Source organism: Gasterosteus aculeatus, chromosome 10 (genome assembly GCF_964276395.1).
Source record: "Gasterosteus aculeatus chromosome 10, fGasAcu3.hap1.1, whole genome shotgun sequence".
Classification (NCBI taxonomy): domain Eukaryota; kingdom Metazoa; phylum Chordata; class Actinopteri; order Perciformes; family Gasterosteidae; genus Gasterosteus; species Gasterosteus aculeatus.
The window spans coordinates 1,291,239-1,307,875 of record NC_135697.1 but is presented as its reverse complement, the minus strand read 5'-3'; the positions used below and the strand labels follow the sequence as shown (position 1 = coordinate 1,307,875).

The following is a 16,637-nucleotide window of genomic DNA, read 5'->3' as shown; positions in this document are numbered from 1 at the left end:
TTAGTTTGAACAAAAAAGGTTGGAAAACTATTGACAAACCATGATAACATCATAAAACAGTTAAATGTACTTTCCTGAGGTGCTAGTTTGAGGAAAACACTGTGAACCAATGCATTCTTGTGTTCTGTGCGTTTTTAAGGCTTTCTCAGCCTGCAAACGCCTTAATACTCAAGAAAGCACAAAAACTTAGTTTGAACAAAAAAGGTTGGAAAACTATTCACAGACCATGATACCATCATAAAAAAGATAAATGTACTTTCCTGAGCTGCTAGTTTGAGGAAAACACTGTGAACCAATGCATTCTTGTGTTCTGTGCGTTTTTTAGGCTTCTCTCAGCCTGCAAACGCCTTAATACTCAAGAAAGCACAAAAACTTAGTTTGAACAAAAAAGGTTGGAAAACTATTGACAAACCATGATAACATCATAAAACAGTTAAATGTACTTTCCTGAGGTGCTAGTTTGAGGAAAACACTGTGAACCAATGCATTCTTGTGTTCTGTGCGTTTTTAAGGCTTTCTCAGCCTGCAAACGCCTTAATACTCAAGAAAGCACAAAAACTTAGTTTGAACAAAAAAGGTTGGAAAACTATTCACAGACCATGATACCATCATAAAAAGATAAATGTACTTTCCTGAGCTGCTAGTTTGAGGAAAACACTGTGAACCAATGCATTCTTGTGTTCTGTGCGTGTTTAAGCCTTCTCTCTGCCTGCAAACGCCTTAATAGTGAAGAAAGCACAAAAACTTAGTTTGAACAAAAAAGGTTGGAAAACTATTCACAGACCATGATACCATCATAAAAAAGATAAATGTACTTTCCTGAGCTGCTAGTTTGAGGAAAACACTGTGAACCAATGCATTCTTGTGTTCTGTGCGTGTTTAAGCCTTCTCTCTGCCTGCAAACGCCTTAATAGTGAAGAAAGCACAAAAACTTAGTTTGAACAAAAAAGGTTGGAAAACTATTCACAAACCATGATAACATCATAAAACAGTTAAATGTACTTTCCTGAGCTGCTAGTTTGAGGAAAACACTGTGAACCAATGCATTCTTGTGTTCTGTGCGTTTTTTAGGCTTCTCTCAGCCTGCAAACGCCTTAATACTCAAGAAAGCACAAAAACTTAGTTTGAACAAAAAAGGTTGGAAAACTATTGACAAACCATGATAACATCATAAAACAGTTAAATGTACTTTCCTGAGGTGCTAGTTTGAGGAAAACACTGTGAACCAATGCATTCTTGTGTTCTGTGCGTTTTTAAGGCTTTCTCAGCCTGCAAACGCCTTAATAGTGAAGAAAGCACAAAAACTTAGTTTGAACAAAAAAGGTTGGAAAACTATTCACAGACCATGATACCATCATAAAAAAGATAAATGTACTTTCCTGAGCTGCTAGTTTGAGGAAAACACTGTGAACCAATGCATTCTTGTGTTCTGTGCGTGTTTAAGCCTTCTCTCTGCCTGCAAACGCCTTAATAGTGAAGAAAGCACAAAAACTTAGTTTGAACAAAAAAGGTTGGAAAACTATTCACAAACCATGATAACATCATAAAACAGTTAAATGTACTTTCCTGAGGTGCTAGTTTGAGGAAAACACTGTGAACCAATGCATTCTTGTGTTCTGTGCGTTTTTAAGGCTTCTCTCAGCCTGCAAACGCCTTAATACTCAAGAAAGCACAAAAACTTAGTTTGAACAAAAAAGGTTGGAAAACTATTGACAAACCATAACATCATAAAACAGTTAAATGTACTTTCCTGAGGTGCTAGTTTGAGGAAAACACTGTGAACCAATGCATTCTTGTGTTCTCTGCGTTTTTAAGGCTTTCTCAGCCTGCAAACGCCTTAATACTCAAGAAAGCACAAAAACTTAGTTTGAACAAAAAATGTTGGAAAACTATTCACAAACCATGATAACATTTAAAAACAGTTAAATGTACTTTCCTGAGGTGCTAGTTTGAGGAAAACACTGTGAACCAATGCATTCTTGTGTTCTGTGCGTTTTTAAGGCTTCTCTCAGCCTGCAAACGCCTTAATACTCAAGAAAGCACAAAAACTTAGTTTGAACAAAAAAGGTGGGAAAACTATTCACAGACCATGATACCTCCATAAAAAAGATAAATGTACTTTCCTGAGCTGCTAGTTTGAGGAAAACACTGTGAACCAATGCATTCTTGTGTTCTGTGCGTGTTTAAGGCTTCTCTCTGCCTGCAAACGCCTTAATAGTGCAGAAAGCACAAAAACTTAGTTTGAACAAAAAAGGTTGGAAAACTATTCACAAACCATGATAACATCATAAAACAGTTAAATTTTCTCAGCCCGCAAACGCCTTAATAGTCAAGAAAGCACAAAAACTTAGTTTGAACAAAAAAGGGTTGGAAAACTATTCACAAACCATGATAGCATCATAAAACAGATAAATGTACTTTCCTGAGGTGCTAGTTTGAGGAAAACACTGTGAACCAATGCATTCTTGTGTTCTGTGCGTGTTTAAGCCTTCTCTCGGCCTGCAAATGCCTTAATAGTCAAGAAAGCACAAAAACTTAGTTTGAACAAAAAAGGTTGGAAAACTATTCACAAACCATGATAACATCATAAAACAGTTAAATTTTCTCAGCCCGCAAACGCCTTAATAGTCAAGAAAGCACAAAAACTTAGTTTGAACAAAAAAGGGTTGGAAAACTATTCACAAACCATGATAGCATCATAAAACAGATAAATGTACTTTCCTGAGGTGCTAGTTTGAGGAAAACACTGTGAACCAATGCATTCTTGTGTTCTGTGCGTGTTTAAGCCTTCTCTCGGCCTGCAAATGCCTTAATAGTCAAGAAAGCACAAAAACTTAGTTTGAACAAAAAAGGTTGGAAAACTATTCACAGACCATGATACCATCATAAAACAGATAAATGTACTTTCCTGAGGTGCTAGTTTGAGGAAAACACTGTGAACCAATGCATTCTTGTGTTCTGTGCGTTTTTAAGCCTTCTCTCAGCCTGCAAACGCCTTAATAGACAAACATTCTGTCTCCCAACCCCCCCTCACCCAATTCCATAATTTCAAAATAAAAGCCTCAATGATTATCTGTACCTTAACCATGAAGCTCAGAATGAAGCGGTTTCGTTGAAATACGTATTGCTCTTAACTACTGCAACCACTAAGAATATTACTAGTACTTCTAGTAGTTCCACCATAACTAACACTACTACGAGTATTTCAACTGGTATTAATACTATAATTACTACTAATGTTATTACAAATACTACTATGACTAATAGTATTAGTATTACAGCTGTTTGTACTGCTATTGAAGCTAAACCTACTATTATTACTTCCACTGCTAGTACTACTAATACCACAATTACAAGTATAACTAACTCTACTACTAATATTACTAGTTATTTTTACTGTATTTTTTAGAAAATCTATTGAAATTCAGCTTCTCCCATTTCTGTATTTCCAGTTCTTTAAAATAATTTCAGCTTTTTCATCAAATCTTTTGAAATTCCTTTTAGCTTCTTTCATTTCTGTATTTTCAGCAGTTCTTTAAAATAATTTCATCTTTTCTTGTGCCTCTATTAACAGCGATGTTTTAATGTTCATTTTTGTATTTTTTGCAATTTTTCAAATTAATTTCAGCCATTTTCATTTTCTGCTTTTTCAGCAAATCTATTTAAATTCCTTTCAGCTTCTCCCATTACTGTATTTTCAGCAATTTTCTGAAGTTCATTTCAGCTTTCAGCATTCCAACGCATTTTCAGCAGTTATTGGTCCGTTTTTGCACCTGAGCGGGAGAGACTTGAAAAGGCACAGAAAGCACATGATAATTATGGCGTAGGGCTGTTCCTGTAGTATGACCTTGAAGAAGTGTGTGTGTGTGTGTGTGTGTGTGTGTGTGTGTGTGTGTGTGTGAAAGAGGGGGGGCTGGGAGGGGAATAAATGGTGAATGGACTGTACTTATAGCTTTGACCACTCAAAGCTCTCCAAGACTTCATGTCATTATTGACCCAGTCACATCCATTCATAGACTCATGACAGGAGCTACCATACCATACCATAAACTATTTGGGGTTAAGTACCTGGTCAATCTAGGGTTTAAATGTGTGTCCTTTCTTGCTGAAGGACAGGGATCGAACTGCCTTTTGCAATGTTCCCCCATGGTGTTAATCCAGTCATGGATCATGTATGATTTAATCGAAATGAATGAAGGATTTTCAGTAGACAATTCCTTCCAAGTGAGGCTTTTCCACGCGGGGAGAAACACAATTGGAGCAGAAAAATTGAGATTGTAGTTGATGTTCAATTGTGAACATGAAAGATAACCGAGCAGATAAATGAGCGGGGCTGTGTTGAGTGATAAATGAGATGGTTTGTGAAACGGACACATCCTTCTTGCCTCCCTCCCACTCTTTCACCCGCTGCTGCTGCAGTCAGTCTCCTCTAACGTGCAGAGCAGCGGAACACTGCTCCCTCCCGCAGTCCTCCTGGCTTTCCTCCGGAGGGGCAGAACGCATTCCAGCAACGCGGTGTTGACGTTTTCCATCGTGGGGTCCACCCCGCTTCCAAAGGGACTCTTGCCTGCTAGCCGTGAACGGATTACTGGGAGCCGGGGTTCCGGTGCACGCACCCTGATCGCGTGGTCTTGAGACTGATTGATGAGGACGGACGGATACATGTCAACGGGACCCCCTGAGATGTGTAGATGTTCATTTTGACGATCTATTATCCTTGCGCTGAATGTCACGGAGCTTCCGTGAGTTTACTTTCAGCACCTTGGTAGGGGTTTTTAATCTGCGTGGTTTAATCCTGGATGTATCTTTGATATTCAAATTCAGTTACCCAACAGCAGCTCTGGCCTGCTGCACACGCATGAGCATAAATAAATAGTTATCTCCATGGTGATATTTGAGTTGCAGAGCAGCAGATCGTTCAGATTGTTTCATATGAATTGCATTGGTTTGTCACCAGTCAAATCAATTTAAATTAAAGCATTATTCTAAAGGACTTCCCGTCTCAGAAGCTAATCGACTTGTGCTCATGGCAATTCTTTCCCCCCTACATTAAACTCTGCACATAGTACAGGTGGGAGAAGGGGACTTAACTAACTAAGCATCCAGCAGCTATGGCTCGGCTCTGCAGGACCGTACAACACTACTCCCTGACCCTTACCCTCACTGTCCTCCTCTCCTGCTCCTGCCCGGCTCTTGGCAAGAAGAAGCTCTACATTGGAGCCCTCTTTCCCATGAGTGGGGGCTGGCCTGGCGGACAGGCCTGCCTCCCCGCTGCTAGGATGGCATTGGACGTAGTGAATAAGAGGACTGACATACTGCCAGACTACGAGCTGGAGCTGATCTACTATGACAGTATGGTGAGTAACTGACAAACTGTGGGCTACTAGAGAATAGAGAATAACCACAAGGGAAAAATAAGGATTAGCCAATTGGATATTTCACAACAAAGACACCTGACATGTTGATGTGTATGGGACCTTTAACTTATCCAACATTTTTTAGTGAGTAATTAACACGTAATACTGAAATCAGTTAGATAATATGGCACAGAAAAGTTTACCTGAAATGTTGTTATTTGTGAGGATAAAGCACTGGTCATATTCATATCTTGATATTAGCCCTCAAGAGCCACTTGCCCTTTAACACAACGGCATGTCAAAGTGTCTTCGAGCATGACACCAAGCCCAAGATTGCTTTGCATGGCAGCTCATCAGTCTATCAAAGTGTGTTTCATTGAGCGGCAAATTGTCAAACTCTTTTTCCACTGAGGTGAAATCGTGTTATATTAATTCAGTGCACACATCTCCCACATAGCCGACTGTTTCACTGCTTTAGTGTCACACTGTGATTACTTTTCCCAAATCATGCTAAGCCATTATTAGGATAATCAATACACTCTACTAAAGGCTTCCAGGCATATCAGCCAAGAAACCCCTGCAGCTCATCTATTGCTTCTGGCTTTCACTCAACCTGAACTCCAAACATTACATGTCATTTAGCTGACACTTTTAACCAAAGCGACTTACAATAAGAGCATTCAACCATAGGGGTACAAACTCAGAAGAACAAGAAACAAAAAAGTGCAATTTCCTCAAATAAGCCCATTTACAATTTGCTATAGATGAGTGGCGTTACAAGTACAATTTAAGTGCTACAATTTGTTAGTCTTTTAGTGGAGGTAGAGTCTGAAGAGGTGTGTCTTTAGTTTGCGGGGGAAGATGTGAAGGCTGGTGTCTTCAGAGAGCTCGTTCCACCATTTCAGAGCAAGGACAACAGAGTTGTCACAAGAGTTGTGATCTAGTCGAGTGTTTTGTTAAGTGAGGGAGCCTGAATCAGTACTTGCGCTGCCTTCTGAGTGAGAAGGGGACGTATTCTCCTGATGTTGTAGAGCGTGTATCTACAGGATCGTGTTGTCGCAATGATGTTGGGAGTCAGCGAAAGTTGGCTGTCTAGTGTGATGCCGAGGTTCCTAGCGGTCAAAGTGGCCGTTAGCACGGAGTTGCCAAAGTTGACCGTCAGGTCCTGGGTCGGAGAATCTTTTCCCGGAAAGAGAAGTAGTTCAGTCTTGTCGGGGTTGATTTTCAGATGGTGAGCGTACATCCACTGAGAGATATCAGTCAGACAGGCAGAGATCTGTGCCGCCACCTGGGTGTCCGAGTGAGGGAAGGAGAGAATTAGTTGAGTGTCATCGGCATAGCTGTGGTAGGAGAAGCCATGCGAGCGAATGACAGCGCCGACAGAGTTGGTGTAGAGCGAGAAGAGGAGGGGACCCAGGACGGAACCCTGAGGAACTTCAGTAGTAAGAGGACAAGGTTCCGACACAGATCCTCGCCAGGTTACCCGGTATCAGGATCAGGAATCAGGAAACATTTATTTGCCAAAATATGTCAAACATACAAGGAATTTGTCTTGGCGGTTAGTGCGCGACAGTAGACAGACAAGACAACAGTGCAAAAGTAATAAAATAGGTGGTAGGTGCGGCCGTCGAGGTAGGACGAGAGAAGGGAGAGAGCAGAGCCTGAGACACCAAGTTCCTGAAGGGAGGAAATAAGGATCTGGTGGTTGACTGTGTCAAATGCCACGGAGAGGTCCAGAAGGATGAGGACAGAGAGGCGGCTCTAGTAGTGTGGAGTTGCTCTAAGACAGCAAGGAGAGCAGTCTCTGTGGAATAGCCTGCCTTGAAGCCTGACTGGTGGGGGTCAAGGAGGTTGTTATTGTGGAGATAGAAGGAGAGTTGGTTAAAGATCGCACGTTCAAGGGTTTCACTAAATGAAAAGTGAGATTTTCGTCCCCGTAAACGCCCGGAAATCTCCCTAATTTCCGACAATTTCCGACAATTTGCTACCCGCGCACGTCGCGTTTGTCTGTGCCACAAATTGTCGGAAACGAACCATGACATAGGTGGAGAGCTGGCGGAGGTGCGAATGGCCCGAATTAGCATATGAATGCAGCGAAACCGCGGGTGGCCGAGCCGAGCGGGCTTGAATATCCTTACTCCTTATTGGATGAAACCACAACTTACTAACAAATGAAATCACTCGTGATTGGCAGCAAAACCACACGTGGGCAGACCAGGCTTGAGTTTCCTTGTTCATGATTGGATGAAACCACAACTTTCAATCACTCGTGATCTGTCGCTATTGGTCACCCGCCTCATTTTATTTATATATATTCATATTATGCTGTATATTCATTTCATGGTTATCCTATGCAGGCTACTACACTATTATTAGGATACCAACCAGGACATCAATGAATTCATAGAGAAAATGAACATTTGCCACATGTTTATGCAAAGAAGGAGCTTTATTAACAACACACAAACAACTATATACAAAGTCAGGATCTGCCCACACTTGGGTAACGGCGGTTTAAAAACTACAGCTCAGTAAACTGTCAGTTTGCCTCCTCGGGGTTGTAGACAGTCACTGGCGCCGTGTTTTCCGAGGCAGGTCTGTTGTGCAGGCGGCTCGTGCGTGTGGCGACCGTACAATCCACCCCGAGACCCCGCCAACAACGCCTTCCCCTCCGTCCGACGTGAGCTCTACGGTGGCGGATTTCCAGCGTTCCACCTCGTCATCAGCCAGCACACTTTGTCTCGATTCCAGCAGCTGTAAAAACAACAATGAATCAGTACTGTGCGATGCGATGCGTACGCCCACAACACATCGACCAATGCACCTGAAACAAGTCAGCAAATAAACTCTGACCGTCTTTCTTCTCGCTCGACTCCGCGCTGAATCCTTCGCAGCTTCCGCCCGCAATGAGTGTTCCGCCTGAACCTGAAGCTCCTGCGTCCCGTCTCAAAATACGTCTTACAGGCGGCTGGAAAACAATTAAATGAGTGGTATGAATAAAAAATAAAAAAAAATCAAACGCAAGTCACAGTAACATTGAACAAGGAAGGAGAAACAGTAAACAGTGTCACTTACACACAATGACGTCGTCTAAATCTGGACTTTTCCCGGAGCAAATACGAGGTCACCGCCTCATTATGAGGCGAGATTAGTCTGTGAAAACAAAATGTACAGTTATGATCGGTATCCATACGTATATATTCCCTTATACCGCAGAATGAAAGCATATTCTTTAAATCTGACCCTTGCTCCGGTTCGTAGTGCCTGTAATTAGTCTCGGAGTTGTGAAGACGGCGCACCGCTTCCTGTAAACGACACGGCAAAGAAAACACACTTTAATAAAGCAGTTTCTGCTCACTTGTAAGGCTACTAGGCTACTCTTAGCTTAGCTTGAGGCTACGCTACTTTTAGCTTAGCTTGAGGCTACGCTACTTTTAGCTTAGCTTGCAGTCATCAAACGTATTCTTACCGCTATCGTGGGATTGTGCGCCCGTCTCCTCTTCTTTGAGTCGGTTACTCTCCTCCATGGACAGAAACCCGCAGAGTCCCGAACGCTCCAGTGGAGCGAACCGCTCGTTGATATCGGCAGTTTGTTGTTGGAGTTGGCGAGACGATCCACTGAGAGCATTCAGCAGCTTCTTCTCGTCTGTCTGCGGACTGTCCGAAAGTTGGTGACCGCGGAGAGGAGTTGAAGGAGAGTTGAACGCGAGACGTCGTCCAGCCATTTTTCACGAAGCAGCAAAAACCAAACAAAGGAACTGGAGATACAGTTCTTCTGAATATAGTAACACACGTGTCTGTTTGTATGCTCGTCTTGCAAGTACTGCTGTATCAGTCATGCCTATGACCTCACACGTGATTGGACGAGGAGTCTAAGGGTCCTCCAATCACATACGAGGTTATTGTTATACGGAAGGACAAGTATTTTAGGAAGACAAATGGTTGGGACTTAGAAACAGCTGATATGCTTTATGTAAAGCAGTGTTTTGGTGTCAGCAGAACAACTTTCCCTAGAAAACTGTACAGTGGTGCCTCTTTCTCCATTCCACCAGACAATCTTGAGTCTGACAGACATGCAATGTTGACAATGTATCATCAGATGTACCCTTGTGTCACTGAGGTTGAATGTTTTGCCATGACATGTAAACGGGTAACATATATGAATGTAACTTACTCAATCGATAGATGCAGAGCATAAAGGTCAGCATATGTTTATGCTAAGTGGTGTGGAAACACTAACAGTTTTGAGGAACCGTCCTTGACCCTCTAGCAGAACTACGACCAGCCATTATAAAGCAGTTTATAGTTGTTAATGTGTCAAAGGGTACGGCATTTAAACATGTTCTTGCACAAGTTTCCTGGCTTCATCTCCACCCGGACAGACATTTTTATGGAAAGCCAATAGAAGTTTGGGGCTTGCAGGGAACAGATACGTCATACCCAGCATCATTTCTGCCAGCACATTGCTAGAAGATGTGTGGTTAATACATCCTCTGTGCATTTAAGACCAAAGAAAAGGTCACTGTAGTCCTGCCACTATGCACTGTAGTTGAGCTCTAGGAGACTGATCTCTGCAGACCCCTCATGCTGATTCATATGTTGTTTGCATGGAATGCTCATTTTACCTTGATTAAAACATTTTTTTTAAAGAAGTTATTTTGTGTATCTTTTTTACATAACATTTGCCATTGCTAATGGCATACACAGTAATCTATCATATTTGAATTAAATAAATCAATTCAAGCTAAAATTTAAGAGTCTATAATTTGGCTACTGAGCCTGATCTATTTGTACCAGAGATTTTCTTACCTTTTAAAAAAATGTCACCTGGGCTAAAACTCCCTCTGCGACCCTGATTTGCATTTGTATAGCTCACAGCATTTTCATTTACATGTCAAAGCCTCCCCTAGAATTAGGAGGAGGGGGGTCATGGGGGGACAACTGCCAAGGGAGGCCCACATGAATTTCTGACAATTTACGGCAGTTTTCGGCGTTGCCCGCAAATTGCCGCAAACCTGAAATTCCACGACAATTTACAGTCCCACTTTTCATGCAGTGTTTTGGACAAAAAGGGAAGAAGAGAGACCGGTCTGTAGTTGTTTTCTTCATAAGGGTTGAGGGTAGGTTTCTTCAGGAGTGGGTTAACTCTTGCTTCCTTCAGAGAATTGGGAAAACAGCCAGATAACAGAGCATTGTTGATGAGACAGGTGAGAAAAGGAAGAAGGTCAGGTGCGATAGATTGTAGAAGATGTGATGGAATGGGGTCAAGAGGGCAGGTGGTCGGACAGGCAGAGGTTACTAAAGGTATTTGGTTAGGAGACCGGTGAAAGAGAAAAGTGAGGGCAGTAGAGGTGAAGTCGACGTGTTGCAGGGGTAGAGAGGGTGTGCTGGGAACCGCAAGGTTGGTGGTTCAAGTCCCGGCTGCCCCATGTCCCATGTCGAAGTGTCCCTGAAAAAAGAGTCAGCTAAATTACCTGTAATGTAATGTAAAAGTCAGTAGGACGCAAGAAGTAGGAGGTGGGTTTGAGAAAGAGGAGCATATGTCAGCTATTTTCTTGGTAAAGAAGAAGGGTGGAGGGGGAGAAGATCGAAAAGAGTTTTTTGTGGTTAGAAAATGAAGATTCAATTCTGGATTGGTAGAAAGAGCTTTTGGCAGCAGAGATAGAAGCAGAAAAAGAGGAGAGAAGAGATTGAAATTCAAGCAGGTAATCAGGTAGTTTGTATTTACGCCATCTCCTTTCCGATGCTCGCATGGTGGCTCTCATGGCTACGGTTCAGACAGCCACAGAGCCGGAGGGGATTTGTCAGTCCGTCGTGTCGTAAGAGGGCAGAGAGTCTAGTGAGGAGGAAAGAGTTGAGAGGAGAGTCTCTGCAGCAGCGTTCGGATGCAAGAGTGAGAAGGAGTCAGGACTTCAGACATGAAGTGGAGTAACAGAGAGGTTAGTGGTAGAGCAGTTTCTAGTGAAGATGTAGTCAAGGTGATTGCCGGCTTAGGAGTAGGAGGAGAGCGGCTGAGTGACAGAGCAAAAGAAGAAAGTAGGTGTAAGAGGTCAGATGACTTCTCTGTCTGGATGTTGAAGTCACCCAGGAGGATGAGGGGCGGGCCATTTTCAGGGAAATTGGACAGGAGAATGTCCAGCTCTTCCAAGAAATGACCCAAGAAGCCTGGCGGACGGTAAAGGACAACAATGGTTAATTGCACCGGGTGAGTAACTGTTGCAGCATGGAATTCGAAAGACAGTGGGGTGGATGGTGGAAGAGGGTAACGAGAAAAGCTCAATTTGGGTGAAATGAGTAGACCTGTGCCACCACCCCTACCAGTGGGCCTGGGTGTGTGGCTGAAGGAGAAAGCGGAGGAGAGAGCGGCTGGGGTGGATGTGTTTTCAGGTGTGATCCAGGTCTCGGTGAGAGCGAGGAAGTCAAGCGACTGCTGGATTGCGAAGCCGGTGATGAAGTCTGCCTTGCGAGTAGCTGACTGGCAGTTCCAGAGGCCCCCTGTGACAAGGTGCGGGACGTATGTGGAGCGGGCGGGATAGGTGAGAGAGGAGAGGTTACGATGGAGAGCGGATCTAGCCCAAGGCCTGTAGTATCTGCGAGAAGAGATTCAAACCGGTACGGGTAAAGGTGTCAAACACATTATTAAAAATAGTAGAAGAAGATGCCGCATTTAGCCGCCCCGAAGACTCCACAAAAGACTCCTTTGTCTTTGTCCTGCTCATCTTGACTCCCGCAAAAGACTCCTTTGTCTTTGTCCTGCTTGTCTTGACTCCCACCAAAGACTCCTTTGTCTTTGTCGTGCTTGTCATGACTCCCACGAAAGACTCCTTTGTCTTTGTCCTGCTTGTCTTCGTCCTGCGAGGTTCTGCTAATGCTTCACTCGATCTCTAGTTAAGTACTTCCTCGTTAGTGGAAGTCGGCTACGGCTGCGCTGACCACTCCCCCAACGTTTAGGAGACTAAAGGTCGATTGGCCTCGACAGAAACTCCTCAAAATGCAAAACACCAATTGCTTGACACCCTAATCAGTGAACAATCACGTGGTGTTTTGACAAACTGAGAGTTTAAGGATTCAAGTCTTATTTGCTTCAGAAGAGAAGGCAAACAGACTTAGATCAGGTCAAACCTAGCAGAGTTAGGAGGGCACACTGGCAGTTAACTTAATAGTAGAGTCTAGAACACCAACTGGCACTAAAAAACTGAAAGAGCTTAAGCAAACTAGCAACCAAGATAACTTCAGACAGAGAGAACTGTCAGTAAAACGCCAAGAACTAAAGCAATTATATTATTATTGCATTATAAAAGCAACTCATCATCTTTCATTCAAAATCTTGACCAGGAGACAGACAAAAAGTTAAAAAGAAGATAAATGGATATTTGGATAAGCACATTGTGAACACAGGTTTACGTATCACATTATTTCATTATTACATTGAGTCCAATGTAGAAAGAATAAACCAAGTATTAAACAAGTATTTTTTGACATGAGTATCCAATGATCACTAGCTGACTTTTAAATCATCAGTTAAAATTAAATTGAATTTATTTACTATTTTTATCTCAATTTGTCTGTGCTTTTTCATTGAACTGGAATTTATATGAACGCAATTTCCACTGACAAAAAAAGATTTTAAAAAAATTCTAAAAGTTAGCTGGAATCCATACAGCTGAGGTTCTGGAATTTAAAGTTAGATTTTGTTTGCAAGTTGTTTCTAGGTAACTAGAGTCCTAACCATACTACAATTGGCTCCATACATCAGTTGGCAGACTAATCAATAAACTTAATTTAAAAAAGGCTTCCAAGGCTAAAAGCTACACTCACCAATTACACTAGAGGTAGAGTGGATAAGTCTAGGATTCTCTAGAAGCAGCTTTGTCCCTGGAACAACAACAACAATATCAGCTAGCCTTTCTCCCCAAGGGAAAACCGAAATATGCTCTACTACTATTCACTATGCAGACCACTGTGTCTAGCGGCAGGGTAGTGTGGTGGTTAGCAGTGCCGCCTCACAGCAAGAAGGTCTTGGTTTGACTACACCCAGCGGCCTTTCTGTGTGGAGTCTGCATAGGTTCAAACAGAGAACTGTGCAGAGGAATTGCTCCACGTGTCAAACAGAAGGGGGATGAGTTGCAAATTGGCGGCTTTTAGCACCGCTAGGCTAAGCTAGCTGCTTGGCTACTTCCATCTCAACATTCTCTGGCTGCCACTTGTCAACAGTTTGGCGTGCCCCCCCACCCCCACCCCTTCGTCGGCCGTAACGTCCCTAAAAGATTTTCATTTGGAAAATGTCCTGACTAATTGTTGGGAGATTGTTGGTGTTGAGACGGACAAAATAACTACAGCTGAATGATTAAAGTCAAAGCGGATACTTTATTCAACCAAAGGAGTATTGTGTCCTGCAGTCATACATGCACGGACCCATTTCAGGAAGTTTAACAACGACATGAAGATTTATTGTAAAGTGTTATTGCACTGGGCAGGAATGATCTCCTGTATCGGTCCTTGTGACAGCGGAGCTGAAGGAGTCTGTTGGAGAACGTGCTCCGCTGTCCCTGTAGCAGGTGGTGGAGGGGGTGGTCAGGATTATCCAATATGGATAATAGTTTCTTCAGTGACCTCCCCTCGAACACCTTTTCCAAGCTGTCCTGTTTGCAGCCAATTTACAAGTAAAACACTGTTCTCCTGATCTGGAAACTTTCTTCATCAACTGCAAACCATTTTATTCCCCCCGTGCGTTTGCTTCATTCATCCTGGTCGGTGTTTACATGCCGCCGGCGGGCAACGTGCACGAGGCACAGCAGACACTCGCCGACCAGATACGGCGTATGCAGCGAACCAACCCTGACTCCTTAGTTATTGTCCGCTAACAGAGGAAATCTCAGCCATGAACTTCCTAAGTACGAACAGTTTATTAAATACCCAACCAGAGAGGAGATCACTGGCTATAAAATGTTGAGCAACACCCCCCCCTCCGTTGAAATGAACGAATGACTCGAAAAAAGATTTGTTTGTTTTACTGAACGAAATTCAAAGAACCGAGTCAATAAAACGATCCGGTCTTCACATCACTAGCGGCCTTTAGTAGTGAGCATAAACGCGATCTGATTGGCTAGTGCCTTTGCTACATGAAAGGTGCTGTGAGTGAACAATATGTTGGATTCATGTTAATGTGTATTTAAAGACAATAAATACAATTCTGTGAAAAAACAATTGGTTGAAAAAAAAAAAAAAAAATGTTTTATCACCAAAAATGTTGCGACCCCCCCTTAAGTACCTCCGCGGACCCCCTGTTGAAGACCTCTGGGTTAGGCTGCATCCCCTACGGTTGTGATTTAACCACTGGCGCAGCTTTGGTCGGCTTAAAGCACAGATCAATTGCATTCGAGTTAAACTACCCGGCCAATCGAGTCGTTAAATTCCAGGCAGGATGATGATATGGGCTGTGTCTCAAAGTCGCTAGGTTGCATCCTTAAAGACGCATTCGTCACTTCCGCGGACGGAGGCAGGTGATCCGACAGCAGGCAGTTCACTTTTAAATGTAACATTAAGTAATAGAATTGAATATCTACCAATATAAATGTTATAATGTATTAGGTAGTTGAAATCCAGCGTTCTGATTGGTTGAGAGTGGGTCACTAGGATTAATGAGCGATAATGTGCAGTTGCTGTACACATTGACCCGAGCGTTCCACATCAGTGCGCACTCAAAGTAACAGGTTAGCTTTTGCGGTTACGTTAGTTGTTGTTTAAAGCTTGACAGTTAGCAAACCTGTTTCTTGTAAACTCAAAATGACTTTTGATGAGTGGTTAGAAGAGGATAATTCAGCCAGCCAACCCCAACACGCATAATAGTAATGATAATGTTTTTTTCTCTGTCGCAGGTACAGAATGGAGCCAATGGGCATAAATTATCTCGCAACAATGTTGCCCAAGATATGTAAAGCGGCGGGCACAAACATCTACAATCATTACTGCCTGTGCAGCACCTTGGTGTAAACTCTTTCTAATACTTGGTTGGAAGCAACAGAAATTGTGTCAGTGAGTGGACATAAATCCTGAAAGCTATAGGAAACCAAATCTTAATGAAAGACAGCACTGGAGTAATATCCTTGCTGGAGAAGGCACCGGCAAAGAGAGCAAGAGTGGGCGGAAGCGATATCATCAGAGACGAAGGGGACATGAGAAACGTTTTCCACGGATGCACAATTAATGGACGCGTCATTTTCGTTAATTAAGTTTAAAAATTAAGTGTAAACAGCATTTTTAGGCTATTTAGGTTACATTTATTAACCTAACGTTGTTTTTATGCCCGGTGAATCATTTATGATTTTGAATGTTTAAGCCCAATGTTTAAATTAAATATAATTGTATTGAAAGTGTCCCATTGTCATTTTTGTTATTTTAGTGGCAACTTTTAGAAGATAAGCATGAAGTTACCAATCCTGTGTTCTCTTTTGCACAGCAACAGCCATACGTACGGGGACTATTTTTCTCTAGACTACTGAAATGCGATACACAACGTTTGGTGGCTACAACTATTTTGTGCTGAAAGGCAGCTATTTACTACCAGTACAAGGATTCAGCCTAGCGACATTGAGACACTATGGTCTCAATACTGCGGACAGACGAGAGAGGTAGCGGCAAATTACAAATAAAAAGACGGTTGGAAGAAAAAGAAAGGTAGCGAAATTTGAGAAAAAGATGAGTGAGATGGAAAAAGCGAGAGAAAAGTGAGGAACAAATGGCGTTCTCCAAAAAGAGAAAAGTGGATTGCGAAAGTACAGCATTTCTCAATGGACGGACTCATTTCAGTTTATACTTTCCACTGCAGTACTAAACAAGTGTCTCACATGCTCAGAACCCGTTGAAACGCCGCCATGAGGTGCAATGAGCTCCTCCACGTGAGGACGAGAATGGCCTTGATGCATTTAAGTCCAGGTTTAACATCCTGGCAGGACAAACTAGATCTTAATTCTCCCACTTATCAGACAAGTGGGAGAGTGGATATATATATTATTAATTACTATTAATTTGTTCACTTTTTAAAATGTGTAGATTTATTTATTTATAATTTTCTGAGACTGTCAAGTCCAAATGTGAAGCAGAAAAGGGGAAACTCCTTATTATTATTTTATTTTTTATTTAAGCACTATTATTTTGTTTGTCCTTTCATTGCCCATGTTTGTTACCTCTCTCCTGCAATTTGTCAAAGAAATGTTTCAGCATTATTGATAGATTGTAACTCCCCACATAACACAACTTGTGTCTTTTTAAGCTTGGAAA

General features: G+C 42.4%; 1 protein-coding gene and 1 long non-coding RNA gene across 4 annotated transcripts in view; one reads left to right on the top strand and one right to left on the bottom strand.

Moving 5' to 3' along the window:
- The first annotated feature begins 4,438 nt into the window (after nt 1–4,438).
- Nucleotides 4,439–16,637, top strand: part of gabbr1b (gamma-aminobutyric acid (GABA) B receptor, 1b) — an 87,719-nt gene continuing 75,520 nt past the window's right edge. The window contains exons 1-2 of one of the 3 annotated variants that reach the window (XM_078081281.1): nt 4,606–4,742; nt 5,072–5,357. In XM_078081281.1, coding sequence (XP_077937407.1) covers nt 5,112–5,357 — 246 coding nt within the window. In that variant the 5' untranslated portion in view covers nt 4,606–4,742; nt 5,072–5,111. Of the gene's footprint in view, nt 5,358–16,637 lie in introns of all 3 variants that reach the window. The other 2 variants (XM_040187859.2, XM_078081282.1) reach the window with 2 other exon arrangements.
- LOC144383530 (uncharacterized) lies at nt 7,786–8,555 on the bottom strand. Its single transcript, XR_013450965.1, has 3 exons — nt 8,433–8,555; nt 8,211–8,325; nt 7,786–8,111 (listed from the first exon to the last, which is right to left on the bottom strand). It is a non-coding gene; the product is annotated as an uncharacterized LOC144383530 (long non-coding RNA).